Genomic DNA, 13,257 nt, shown 5'->3' on the forward strand with positions numbered 1-13,257 from the left:
GCAGCAAGCTGGCAGAATCGTTAGCACACAAGGTAAAATACTAAGCAGTATTTTGTCCATCTTTAGTTTTGAGTTCAACTTCTGCTGAGGTCAATTTTGCTTTTCAACCTTTTGTGGTCGATAAATTAAGTACCAGTGAAACACTGGAGTTGATGTATTGACTAATCTTCGCCTCCCCCCCTCAAATTTCAGGCCTTGTGCCTTCAGTAGGAAGGATTATTATTATTATTATAAATATTGTTAATATATTATCATTTTCTTGTGTAGCCGTGCAGAAAAGATTTATATTATAAACCAAGAAATTTATTTTACCTTTTGTTGTTGCTTTAGAAATTTGAGGAGATCTCCTGAAGATAAGTATGATTTACCACGCACATACCTTTCAAATTTAATAAACAAATTGATTAATTAGCTGATCAATTAATAACAAAAATAGCACAAAACAAAATGGAATATGTGAAGATTTCATATATATTTTCTCAAATCAAATATTTTATCTCTCTTTTTACTTGTTTCAGTCATGTTGACTGTGGCCATGCTGGAGCACTGCCTTTAATTGAGCAACTCGACCCCAGGACTTATTCTTTGTAAGCCCAGTACTTATTCTATTGGTCTCTTTTGCTGAACCGCTAAGTGATGGGGACATAAACACACCAGCATCAGTTGTCAAGCAATGCTAGGGGGACAAACACAGACACAAAAACATACACGCACATACATATATATACATATATACGATGGGCTTCATTCAGTTTCCGTCTACCAAATCCACTCACAAGGCTTTGGTCAGCCTGAGGCTATAGTAGAAGACACTTGCCCAAGATGCCACGCAGTGGGACTGAACCCGGAACCATGTGGTTGGTAAGCAAGCTACTTACCACACAGCCACTCCTAGGTAATTATTGATGATGATCATCAGCAAAATTTATGTGGCAAAATGGTAAGTTTGGATAATAGTTTGTATATTATGAAATTGAAATGGCATCTGAAGTTTTGGGACTGACCCTTCAATGGAGGGAAAAAAATTTACCTTTCTGATGAAGTATCAATCTTAAAATGCCAAATTATTTTCTACAAACCACTCTGTATAATTTTACGAGTTGAAATATAACAGGTTTCTTCCTTTTACTTTGTTTCAGTCTATAAACCGTGGCCATACTGGGGCACTGCATTGAAGGGTTTAGTCAGACAAACTGACCCCAAATACTTATTCTATCATTTTTGTCGAACACCTAAGTTATGGGGATGTGAAAAAAGACAACACCAATCATCAAGTGATGCTGAGACATAAACACAAACACACACACACATATATATATATTTAACCATGATGGGCTTTCACAGAGTTTTTGCCTACCAACTTCATTCACAAGGCATACATACACACACACAACACACATTATATATATGTACATATACACACACACACACATATATATATATATATATATAAGCACATTTCAGAAATCATCAATGGTATTTCAATTATAACCGCTTTATCTTTTTTTTTAAGTATAGAGTAACTAGTGTAACATTTCCAACTGAGACATTTCTTTTTTAAAAAAAAGGGCCCAATGTTATTTGAAGAGTTTTAGGCAATTAATTCTAGCAGATCAAGCAACAATGTAACCCCCATAAAGGTTCTCTCACTACCATTTGTAATTTAATAGTTTGACTAATAGGTTATTAACAAACCAGCCAGTTCTGTATATGAAGGATAGCAGTTCAAACAGCAAGCAACTGTAAAAAAAATATTTAATCTTTCTCTTTGTCAATATTTGTATTGCTGTACAGTTTAATGTCATTGATTGACAGTTTTGTTACCATGAAGTTCTACCAGCTGGTGCATTGATAGTCAGAATGCTCTCTTAGTAAAAAAAAGAATTGCACTCTAGTGAGCACCAATCAATAACATGAGAATGAACACTTACAGGCATATACACACACATCATATGTTTGTGTGTGTGTGTGTGTTTAAAACTTATTTTATGTAGAGTCATTATAAAAACAAACTGAAAAGTACTCAATACTTTTTTATACATATATTTTGGCAAGAAGAGTGACAGTATCTTCGAAGTTTTAGCCTGTTAGACTATGTAAAGCCAAGAGGAATCCAAATGTACCACAGTGTAATGAAGGCTAGCAAACTGAAACTTCAAAGTCACTATCACCCTTCTTCATGTAAAAATATAAGTATTACATATATATATATACACACTCATAATACTTATATATTATATATATACTTTATCAATAAAACTGCAAAAACATCACAAAATCTGTTACTCAGAGTTTCATGTTCCTGTCTGACGAATGGGAATGTGAAACTGAGTAACAGTTTTTGTGGTGTTTTTGCAGCTTTATAAATAAAGCATATTACTCCACCTTGTTTCACATTTATGTACTTACTCTGGTATGTGTGTGTGTATGTATATATATATATATATATATATATATATATATATATATATATCAGGAAAATAAGACAAGGTAGAAAATCCTAATTTTATCATGAAATACATTTTGTAACGGTTAGCACAGTTTCTGTCTTTTTGACTTTGTCATCTCAGATTAAAACAAAAGTGGATATTAATTAAGAAAAACAAATTGATTTAATTGTTTTTCTTCTTAATTAATATCCACCTTTGTCTAACCCTCCGTTGAAAAACTCAAAAATACAGAAACTGTACTAACCATTACAATATGTATTTCATGATAAAATTATTTTAGCATTTTCTACCTTGTCTTATTTTCCTTATCCATATCAACTCGTGTGTCATTTTTCAACATTATATATAGATAGCATATTCTGACTTTTGTTTATTCTGTGGTACAAAAACATACAAAATTATATATCTGTATGCTATTTGGATCAAAATTTAAGAAAATCAAATATCTTTTATTGACAATTTATCAAATGTTAATATTATCAGAGAATTTATTGATTGAACTGAAAGAAAAACTACAGAAAGAAAAAAATATATTCATTGAACTAAATGAAAAAAAAAAGAAAAATATTGCTGTGTGTGTGTGTGTGTGAGAGAGAGAGAGAGAGAGAGAAAGAGGAGGAATTTGAAAAGTGTAAAAATAAAAAAATTTTTTTAAAAATCAATATTTTTCCAAACTAAGATGTTAAAAATAAAACAATTTTTCAAGTTAACTTAAGATTAACAGCATTTATTACCAACATATTTTAAATTGCCTTAAACAAATTTAACTCTATAAACATTAGAGAGTAATGTGTTTTCGTGTGTGTATGTGTGTGCATAGGTAAAAAAGAATTAAAAAAAAAATAAATGTAAAGCAACAGTGAATAGTGGTTCTTTTTGTGTCAAAATAGAATAACAACCATCACCTTTGTAATTTTCGTTGAGAGCAAAAGAAAAATATAAAATAGAGCAAATAAATAAATAGAAAAAAAAACCCTTCACAAGTTAAATTAGTTTAAAATTTAGATGAAAAAGATTTTAAAAATTAAACATTATCATTATTTTCATTTAATTTTAATTAGTTGGCTTCAATTACAAATTTTGTCTTCTTGAAATAACCAACCCCAATTTTTCTCAGGTGTTATAATTGTTGTTTAGTCTACTCGAGACCAACTCCTAACTGTATTCTGCATTTTTCCCACGCATTGAATATACAAGACTATATCCAGTCTGAGAAACATTCTTTTCAAGGTAGAGTATGTAATATGAGTGGATTTGGCTACTATTTCTACCAGCTCAAGTGACAACTCAGATCCCATTGTTGGTTCTTCAATTTATATGTTGTAGAACAATTAAAAAAAAAAAAATGAAATGTCAATCAGAATTTGGCAATATCAGAAATGAGCCATTTGAGATGTTCTAGAGTATATTATTTTGTAAACCATTGGGAAAAGTGCCTTCAGATATTCAGTTACAATCTTTTATATTCTGAGTTCGAAGCTTGTCAAGATTAACTTTGCTTTCATCCCTCTGGGGTTAATAAAATAATGTACCAATGAAATACTGGGATTGATTTAAATGACTAACACCTATAACCAGATCTGTGGCCTTGTGCCAATGTTAGAAATCCAGTGATGTGGTTTGATAAGATTATTGGTGCCAGACATTGTTGTTTAATATTAAGCATATTAAACATGTGGAAGCAAAAAGATAACCAACTATCATTTAGTGACAAAAAAGATGACCTGTTATTTTTTAATATTTTACATTTAGTGGCAAAAGATGGCCAATTGAATAATATATACTACCAACCAAATAAGGGTCAACTGTCATATTTTTGTTTCATGACCTAGATCAGTGGAAAGGTCATTGTTGTCTAATACTATACATTTAATGACAAAAATGATGGTTTGCTAAGGTTTAATATTAAGTAGAGACAGATAATTCATTGTTTAATATAAAACATTTTGTGATAAAAGAATGGCTAACTGTTATTTAAAATTAAACATTTAATCTGGTGGTTTGTTGTTTCAAATTAGACATTTGTTTCAAGAAAGCTGGCCCCTTGTTGCTTAATACAAAATATTTGGTGACAAAAATGGTCCGTTGTTGTTTCATATTTAAATATTTAGTGACAAAATGTTTCATAAATATAGAATGCAATAAAAGAAACTAAAACTCAAGAAAAAGATTTTGAAAAGAAAAAAAATTTTTCCAATGATTTTGGGAAAAATTAATAGACCTGTATTGACCAAAACATACATTTTGGAAAGGAACATAAGAAAAGAAATGAAGAGAGAAAAGCTAAAGAGAAAAGAAACTGAAAGAGGAAGGGGAGAGAGGAAAGAGAGAAAGAGAGAGAGAAAGCAAATAACTTCAAGAATTTAAAGCTAATTTTCTTTATAATTTGGATTTACTTGGTTTTGATCATCTTAGACAAATAAATAAAATGTGTTGGTTGTTTTTGCTTATTTTTTGGTCTTATAACCCTATAATCAAAGGCATTCCAGGTGTGATCATCCTGTCTTCTCTATCCAATATTCTATCCCCTTTTGGCTAAAAAGAACTGGAAGAAATGCAGCATGGTATTTTGTCCAATGATTTATTATTCCTGCCAATAATAGTGATAATGGTTTCCAATTTAACCACAGGACCATCAGATTTGAGGAGAAGGGGATTAGTTGATACCATCGACCCTGGTACGGGAGTGATGCTTTATTTTAATTGACCCCAGAGAGATTAAAGGCAAAGATAACCTCAAAGATTTTGAACTCAGACTATAAAGAGCCAGAACAAATATCAGGTGGCATTTTTCTTTCAACACTAATGATTATGCCATCTCACCATGATGATGGTGATTTTTTTTATTCCTCACTAGAGAAATGGATGAAGAAGACAATAATGAAGAAATAATAATAATAATAATAATAATAATAATATCCTTTCTACTAAAGGCATAAGGCCTGACACTTTGGGGGAGGGGGTAAGTCAATGTAATCGACCCCAGTACTCAACTGGTACTTATTTTATCAATCCCGAAAGGATGAAAGGCAAAGTCGACCTTAGTGGAATTTGAACTCAAAATGTAAAGACGGGCAAAATGTTGCTAAGCATCTTGTCTGGCATGCTTCTTTCTATACTACAGGCACAAGACCATCAGTTTCAGGAAAGCATGTAAGTTGATTATATTGACTACAGTACTTGACTGGTACTTTGTTTTATCTCAAGGTAAAGGCAACCTTCGCAGAATTTCAACTCAGAATGTAAAAAATTGGAAGAAATGCCACTAAGCATGGTAACAATTCTGCCAATAATAATAACAACAATAACAATAATAATAATGCTTTCAAATTTTGCCACAAGGGCAGCAATTTTGGGGAGTGAATGAGTTGATTACTTCAACCTCAATCTTCAACTGGCACTTATTTTATTGACCCCGGAAGGATGAAAGGCAAAGTCAATCTTGGTGGAATTTGAACTCAGAATGGAGTGATGGATGAAATACTGCTAAGCATTTTGTCCAGCATGCCAGCTTGCCACCTTAATAATGATAATAATAATTCAGAGGGGGAGGGGGTTAGTCATTTAAAATGATGTTAATACTAATGATAATTATAGTACTAATACTAATTGCGACCAAGCAGTTATATGAACGATCCTACTTTTAGTAGCTCCTGATGTAATAAGCATCACTAAAAATTTAGGTTAGAAGTTTTCTAAACTATATATATATATATATATATATATATATATATATATATATACACATATATATATATATAGCAAAAGAAGAGTAAAATAGTTAACAAGGTGTGTACATTTAACAGACACCACATAATACACACGTGTAATTTTGCTGAGTACACAAAATAAAGTGCATTGCTCAAAAATACAGTGTGATGAAAAAAGGAGGAAAAAAGACAAATAAAAAAGAAAGAATTTTTTTTTTTTTCATTTTTGAGAATTTCATTCAATCTCCTATTTATGCCACCATCATAAATACCTTGAAATACTAATCTTTGTTTGGAGTAATTTTTTTCAGAGATTTTTCATATGAAATATTTAAATGGAAAGAATTACAAAATGAATGATATAAATGGAGAGTAAATAAAATGAGAAGAAAATAATGAAAAGAATAAGAGACAATGAATACATCAAAATTAATGAGAGACAGGGAGAAAGAGAAAGAGTAAAAACATAATAAAATGAGAAAGACAGAATGAGAAATAATGAGGCTTATATGAGAAAGAGAGAGGGCAAAGTCCATGCAGAAGAGAATGGTGGCAACATTGCTGGTAAAACTGGTTATATGACCTTTTCAGAATGTCACTTCAGACAACCATACATACAATAGCAACACCATACAAATTATTGAACATCATTTATGTAACTTTTCTTTCATTAATGTAGGTTAATGCATATAAGTATATGTATGTCTGTGTGTGTGTGTAAGGTTTTTGCAATTGGGAGGAGTGGGGCACAATGCATAAAGCAGTGTCTGTGTATTATTTATTAGCTGTGAATCTAACACTGTGACTCAAAAGCTTAGAGTTTCATTTCAAAGAACTTGTCAAACTAAATAGAATTTAAACCAACTATCACATGTATAGTAAAAACATTTAATCTTTCAGAAAGATCATCATTTAATGTCCACAACTCCATGCTTGCATAAGTTGGACAGATTTGAAGAGGCAGATTTTCAACAGCCAGCAAAAAAAAGAACAAAAATTCCATTAAATAATTACACACATCAATCAAAGTAAATTAAAAAAAAAATTGTTGTATGATGTGAAAATATCTTTATTTTCTTTCTTTTTTGTGTGAAAATTTTTTTCAGATTGAGTCTGAAAGCTGTTTAGTTTGAGATGTTCTGTTATGAAACTCTAAACCTTTGTGTAATTTATGTCTCTCGATCTCTGAATCACTTAGTTTCACAGGTGATATATTACACATATATGCACACATACACACACACACACACACACACACCAGCACTAACATGCTATCTTAAAGATATTATTTTGAAAGTGATATGTACTTGATATATTCAGATTGTTTAGTATATTTTTGCATAAGAGCAAGGGTAAATAACAGAGGAAGAGTTAAGAATCAATAATGAGGATTCTGCTTAAGCTAGAAATACTTATGGTTAATGTTTAGCCTCAGGTCAGCTATGATTGAGCATACTTATTATGAAAGAGTTCCATTTGTGATTATACATCCTTTTGTATAGTCACATTCCCTAACATCTTTTTTGACTATCTATATATACATATATGAAGGCCTCTGTTGGTCGAAGGTGGCCAGATATTTGTACACAGAGACTTCCTCTCCAGAGTACAAGTTCAAGAAATGTTTATATAAGACTGTCAATTTATTTCTCTAAACTGACCAAAGCCTTGTGAATGGATTTGGTAGATGAAAGCTAAAAGAAGCCAGTCACATACATATGTGCATATATATATATACATATATATATATATATTTCCCTTTGTATAACGGTAATTTTTCATAGCATTTTTCCAATGGCTGGATAACTGAAAAGATGGCAGCGTAGATTTTCACCTCAGCATCCGAAACTCGGAGTTTTATCATGGCTACCGAATAATTGTCACATATTACATTTACAATATATATATATATGTGTGTGTGTGTATATATATATATATATATATATATATATATATGTAGAGGTTGAAAAGGAACACGTGAGTTAATATGTAAAAGGAAAATAAGACAAGGTAGAAAATACTAAAATAATTTTATCATGAAGAACATTTTAGTACTGGTTTCAGCCTTTGCAACTTTTTCTCTTTTTCAACTTAGAGTAAAGCATAAAAAACAAATTGTGGAAAAATTAAATGAAATCTTTTTTTAAAAATATTTCCCTAGTTTTCAAATGCAAGGGACATTTTCCTTTTTTCTGTCTGTCTCTTTTTTACTCATGTAAAAGGAGATGATGTAAGTATCCCAAATTTAATATCAGTTACAATTGCTTCAGTACCATTCTGCTTCAAACTACAATGCCCATAAATAACTGTATGATTATACATTATGTGGTACTGTCCTTTACAGAGCCCTACAATATGTAATAGAACAGAAAGGGTTAACACAACAATAGATATGCTGATATATAAGCAGCACTCAAATGTGCTTTTGTCTGTCTGCAGTAAGAGGAGTAAGGAATTGTAGTCAAGAAGATACTTCTACATAAGAGTATGGAGTAGCAATAACCTTCTGTAGCTTGTGTTTGACATTTACTCATTCAAATGGTGTTTAGAAAGACATACACTATACTTCTATGAAGCTACTTACAATTGTTTGGTAGTAATTGATCCTGGTATTCAATTTTCTCCCATAATATGTTATTGTTATGATAATTATCCTTTTAATTTCCTTGTTACAAATAACGTTTTGAACTTTAATCTTTCATTCATAGAACATTTTTTATTCTTTTCATTAATGACTTAGAGGAAGAAAAGCAGTCCTTTTCAGGTTTCCACGAGTAGTGGGGCAAAGAGAGAAATTTAATGTGAGACTGGTGACCTAACCTGAATACATGTAAAAGAGTGGACTCTATTAAAGACATCCAAGAGCTAAGTGGGGGGTGTTAATCTAGTTTCATCAATGTTAAGCGAGTTGTTGGTCATATCAGTTGGGATGCATCTGTGCATGTAGAAGTAGTGAGATAGATTGACTTCAAGTAATGCTGCCTTGCACACCTGAGCTCCTCAAATAGGGCCTCTAGACAATCTACTTCACTAGCCATCTGCATACACCACCTCAAGCCCCAGGGTATATCTTATACTCTATTCTGGTTCATAGTTTGTGGAGGAACCCTATACAATACTAATCTTTGCATTTATGAATTATGCTATTGAGGACCATATCATGCCAAAATAAAACCTTAATTGATTCTCTAATGTAATCTTCCCTTGCAGACACAAATTCTGTAGCACCTTTGCTCATTATGTAAAGTCATAATTTCTCTTCAGCTTACTGTACTTGTATTATCTTCCACTACTTCCACTTCCTCCCATGTCTCTATGTCTATTGCCTCTAAGTTTATTAACAGCTTTATCATCAGAGATTGACAACTCTGACCCCTGCTAGGTGAACTGACTACAATTTCCTTCTGCTAGCAATTAATTTCCATCTGCTTTCTCTAATCTCTATTTCTCTCTTTTTATCTTTAAACCTTTATATCTATAAACAATACTAAATGACTCACACCTAGCACTCTACTCTTGAAAAGGTAGGCCGAATTTACTGAACAATTTCATCTAGACTTGTCACTGGTCACACACCTATGACATGGTGCACATATCACCTACGAATATGGTTCTCAGATAATTTTGGTGGTTGAGATAAGACCTTGCATAATTGAAGAAAGAAAAGTAAACCAATGCTTTCATTACGTAATGTTTTTCATTGTATAAATTTTTTCTTCATTTATGATCTATATTTTATGCTCCATGTAAATATGTCTCAAGTCTGTGTTATCCATAACATTGTGGTTTAGATTCCTCTTATAAGATACTTCTGTACCATGGGCCTGAGCCTTGATGAGGAAGTTGGAATTTAAGTTCACATTCATTTGAGCACAACTCTGTGTTATCTATACCAAGCTTACTTTGCTCTTATCCACTCATACTTTCTTCCCTTCTGTGTGTGTGTGTGTGTGTGTGTGTGTGTGTGTGTGTGTGTGTGTTGTGTGTGTGTGTGTGTGTGTGCATATATATATACACCCACTACAATATATAACAATATATCTGCATATTCTATATATCTGTGTGTTTATATCAGATCCACCTTTCTCTTGCAAAATACTGGACAACTTGAAGTGGCTGGCAGTTCAAGTGACATCAAAAACACTTTGAATGCATATTTCATATATATATATATATATACACACAATTATTAACATGTAAACTTGCGTGGTTAACTTCTGCATTCTGTATTCCTATACCATTGCTATGGTGTGTGTGTGTGTGTGGTATAGGTGCTTGCATGTTTGTATATATCAAACAGTTCTTGTGGTTTCTGATTATTAAAATGCCTCTTCTACAATGTAATTGCTATAGACACACATGTACACACAAAGCTTTGCTATTTTCAAGCAATTTCTTAGTAGGCAAAATATAAAATGCTAATTGCAAAAGTGCAATTATATCCTATGGAGATTTTACAGAAATAATCAAAAGTAAATGGCACAGGAAAGTGCATATTGCCCTTTCAGCAAGTATGTATATGTGAATATGTGTGGTTATTTACGTATATGTCAAAGCATTTAGTGGAATAATGTGTACACATGAAAACAACTCTATATCTATCTGTCTCTAGCTCTGTATCCATCTATATATCATGCTCAAAGTATCTTTTTTTTTAAAGTAGAAGGAAATTGTAGTATAACAAAAACAACAGCTGTTGTTCTATATGTCTCTCCAGATAGCTGATAATTCCCCAATTTAACGGTGTCTGCAATGACTTTGGCATTTAACATAAATGATACATAGAGAAATACTGGAACAAAATTAAATGTATTTGAAATTATTGTATCATTTCAATAGATAAATACTACCATCTTAAATGGGGCCATCCGGAACATGTCCAACAGAAGAATCCCTTAAATGTCAGAAAGAAGAGAATATGTATATAAGTATGTCTATCAGGCTGAGTAAAAAGTAAGCAACGTTTTGAAACATGAAATTCATCACTATTTCAATACTGCGGAAATTTTATTCATCAAAGTAAGTACCATTACAATCAACACATTTTTGCCAACAAGTTTGTTTATTCCGGTAACATAAAAATCTGGAGTTCTGGAGCTGATGAACTCTTTGAATGCACTTTCAGTACCGGTTTAATTTTTGAAGTCCTCCTCTTGCAGGGAACCATCAAGGTGCTTGAAAAAGTAGTAATCAGTAGGAGAAAGGTCTAGGGAGTAAGCTGGGTGGGGAAGAACTTTGAGCCTAGTTCCCTCAACTTCAGGAGTTTCATTAGTGAAGCGTGTGGTCAGGCATTTTCATGAAGAATAGTAGGGTGTGATTTGAAGGAGAGTTTGGCTGCTACACCCCATCAATCATGTAGATGCTCCCAACTGATTAGAATGGAACTAGCTAATGTATGGAACAGAACTGAACTAAAAATGAAAGGGATCATTTCCAAAAGAGGGTATTAGCAAAGATCAAATACAAATGGGTATATTATGCAACATCAGTGGCTGAGGTCATTAGTTCAGAAGTAAATGCTCCAAATACAGAATCCTCTTCAACTTGAATTGTTCAAAGAATTTTAATAGAAAAGTGCGCGTGTGTGTGTGTGTGTGTGCACGCGGATATGTGCACATGAATGCAAGTGCATTTGTGTGCACAATGCATTATAATATACGTTTTTAAAAATTGTGTCAAGGGGCCAGTTGGTGAAATAAAGGCACAGGCTGGTTAAAATGGTTCCTCCAAATATCTTCTGTAGAAGAGCTGGATCTGCTCAGTGACATTTTGATAGGGGACTTCAGTTTTGTGTAAAGTCAACCTCTTCACAAAACTTCAGCATCCACTAGAAAGGTGCTTTACTTTAATTTATAGCAATATGAAGCAGATGAGAAATAAACATCCCACTGAATGTGATGCTAATCTATGCAGGTTATTTTCTCAGAAGACATTATCTATTCTCTATAGCTAGGGTTCAAATAAGGTAAAATAATGGGAACTAAGCACCCTAGAAACAACAAGCATCTACAATGGATCTAAATTCCTGATTCATAATCCAATATTCAAATTAAGTACCTTACACTTTTTTTGTGTGACTTAGTCAGGAGAAAGGGCATGTGTCTAATGATTGAATTTAGTAAAAAACTAAAAGAACAGTTTTAGTGTAGAATTAATCTTGGAGGATATATCCCAAGTCTTTGGAAAAATTGCACAGATAATATAAAGATTGGTTACAGAGACAAATGGTCTTTCATTAACTTTCATTATCCCCCCACTGTTGAGAGTTTAACAGCAAACAGTATTCAGTTGCAAGTATAACTGCTTACAGCAATTAGCTGCTCTATCTTGGAAACAAAATATCTACAGAGGATATGAACTCAGGATTCATGATTCACAATCCAATATTCAAATATATTAACTTTTTTATTGTTTTTGTAGTTCTTTAATGAGAGTAGTTCGGCTATGACCTTTAGGAACCTTTAACAATGGAAAAAAGAACCCACAACTGATAGGTTGCTACAGTAAGAAGTAATACATCTAACTATCTGTTGAATGTGCCTTAGACCTGAGATTAAGCTAGTCTAAATGCTTGCAATAGAGGGGACTCCACTAAGAAGCACTCATGTTAGATAGTGGTGTTAAATTGAACAGCAAATTTAGTATGTCATTGAAGAACGGAGACAGTTTCATCTGTCCAATGGGATCAAATGTGAAATCATGGGATTACAAATTGAATCTCTGATTTCAGGTAAAAGATTAAGTCTATCACTTCAAGGTCCAGTCTTTGGTGCATGTGGTGACTTGTGTATCTAAATGATTCTGAAAGCTATACCAGTAGAGTACAAGCTCCACCACTAATGTGCCAACCATGCTGGACAGGTTAAAGGATAGAGGTTATACTAATATAGATCACCTCTTCCCAGAGGGAAGCATTAATCATAATTTGAAACCAAGAACTGGGAGAGGAAAACCTTCGATCAAGGAAAGAGCGAAATAATTCTGATGCCATCATAGATCTATTTCATTATTTCACATAATGATCTATTATCTGTAGAAAGAAGATGGATTATTGCATAAAAGAAAGAGGAGAAACTAAATTGAAACTATTTCCAAAT

General features: G+C 32.4%; 1 protein-coding gene across 4 annotated transcripts in view; it reads right to left on the reverse strand.

Annotated features, from left to right (window-relative positions):
* Positions 1–13,257, reverse strand: part of LOC115218529 (1-phosphatidylinositol 4,5-bisphosphate phosphodiesterase delta-1) — a 154,740-nt gene that overhangs the window by 51,464 nt on the left and 90,019 nt on the right. For all 4 annotated transcript variants that reach the window (XM_029788399.2, XM_029788398.2, XM_029788400.2 and 1 more), the window contains one exon: positions 313–379. In XM_029788399.2, the coding sequence (XP_029644259.1) occupies positions 313–379 (67 nt within the window). The remainder of the gene's footprint in view (positions 1–312; positions 380–13,257) is intronic.

Source organism: Octopus sinensis, linkage group LG13 (assembly GCF_006345805.1).
Source record: "Octopus sinensis linkage group LG13, ASM634580v1, whole genome shotgun sequence".
Taxonomy (NCBI): domain Eukaryota; kingdom Metazoa; phylum Mollusca; class Cephalopoda; order Octopoda; family Octopodidae; genus Octopus; species Octopus sinensis.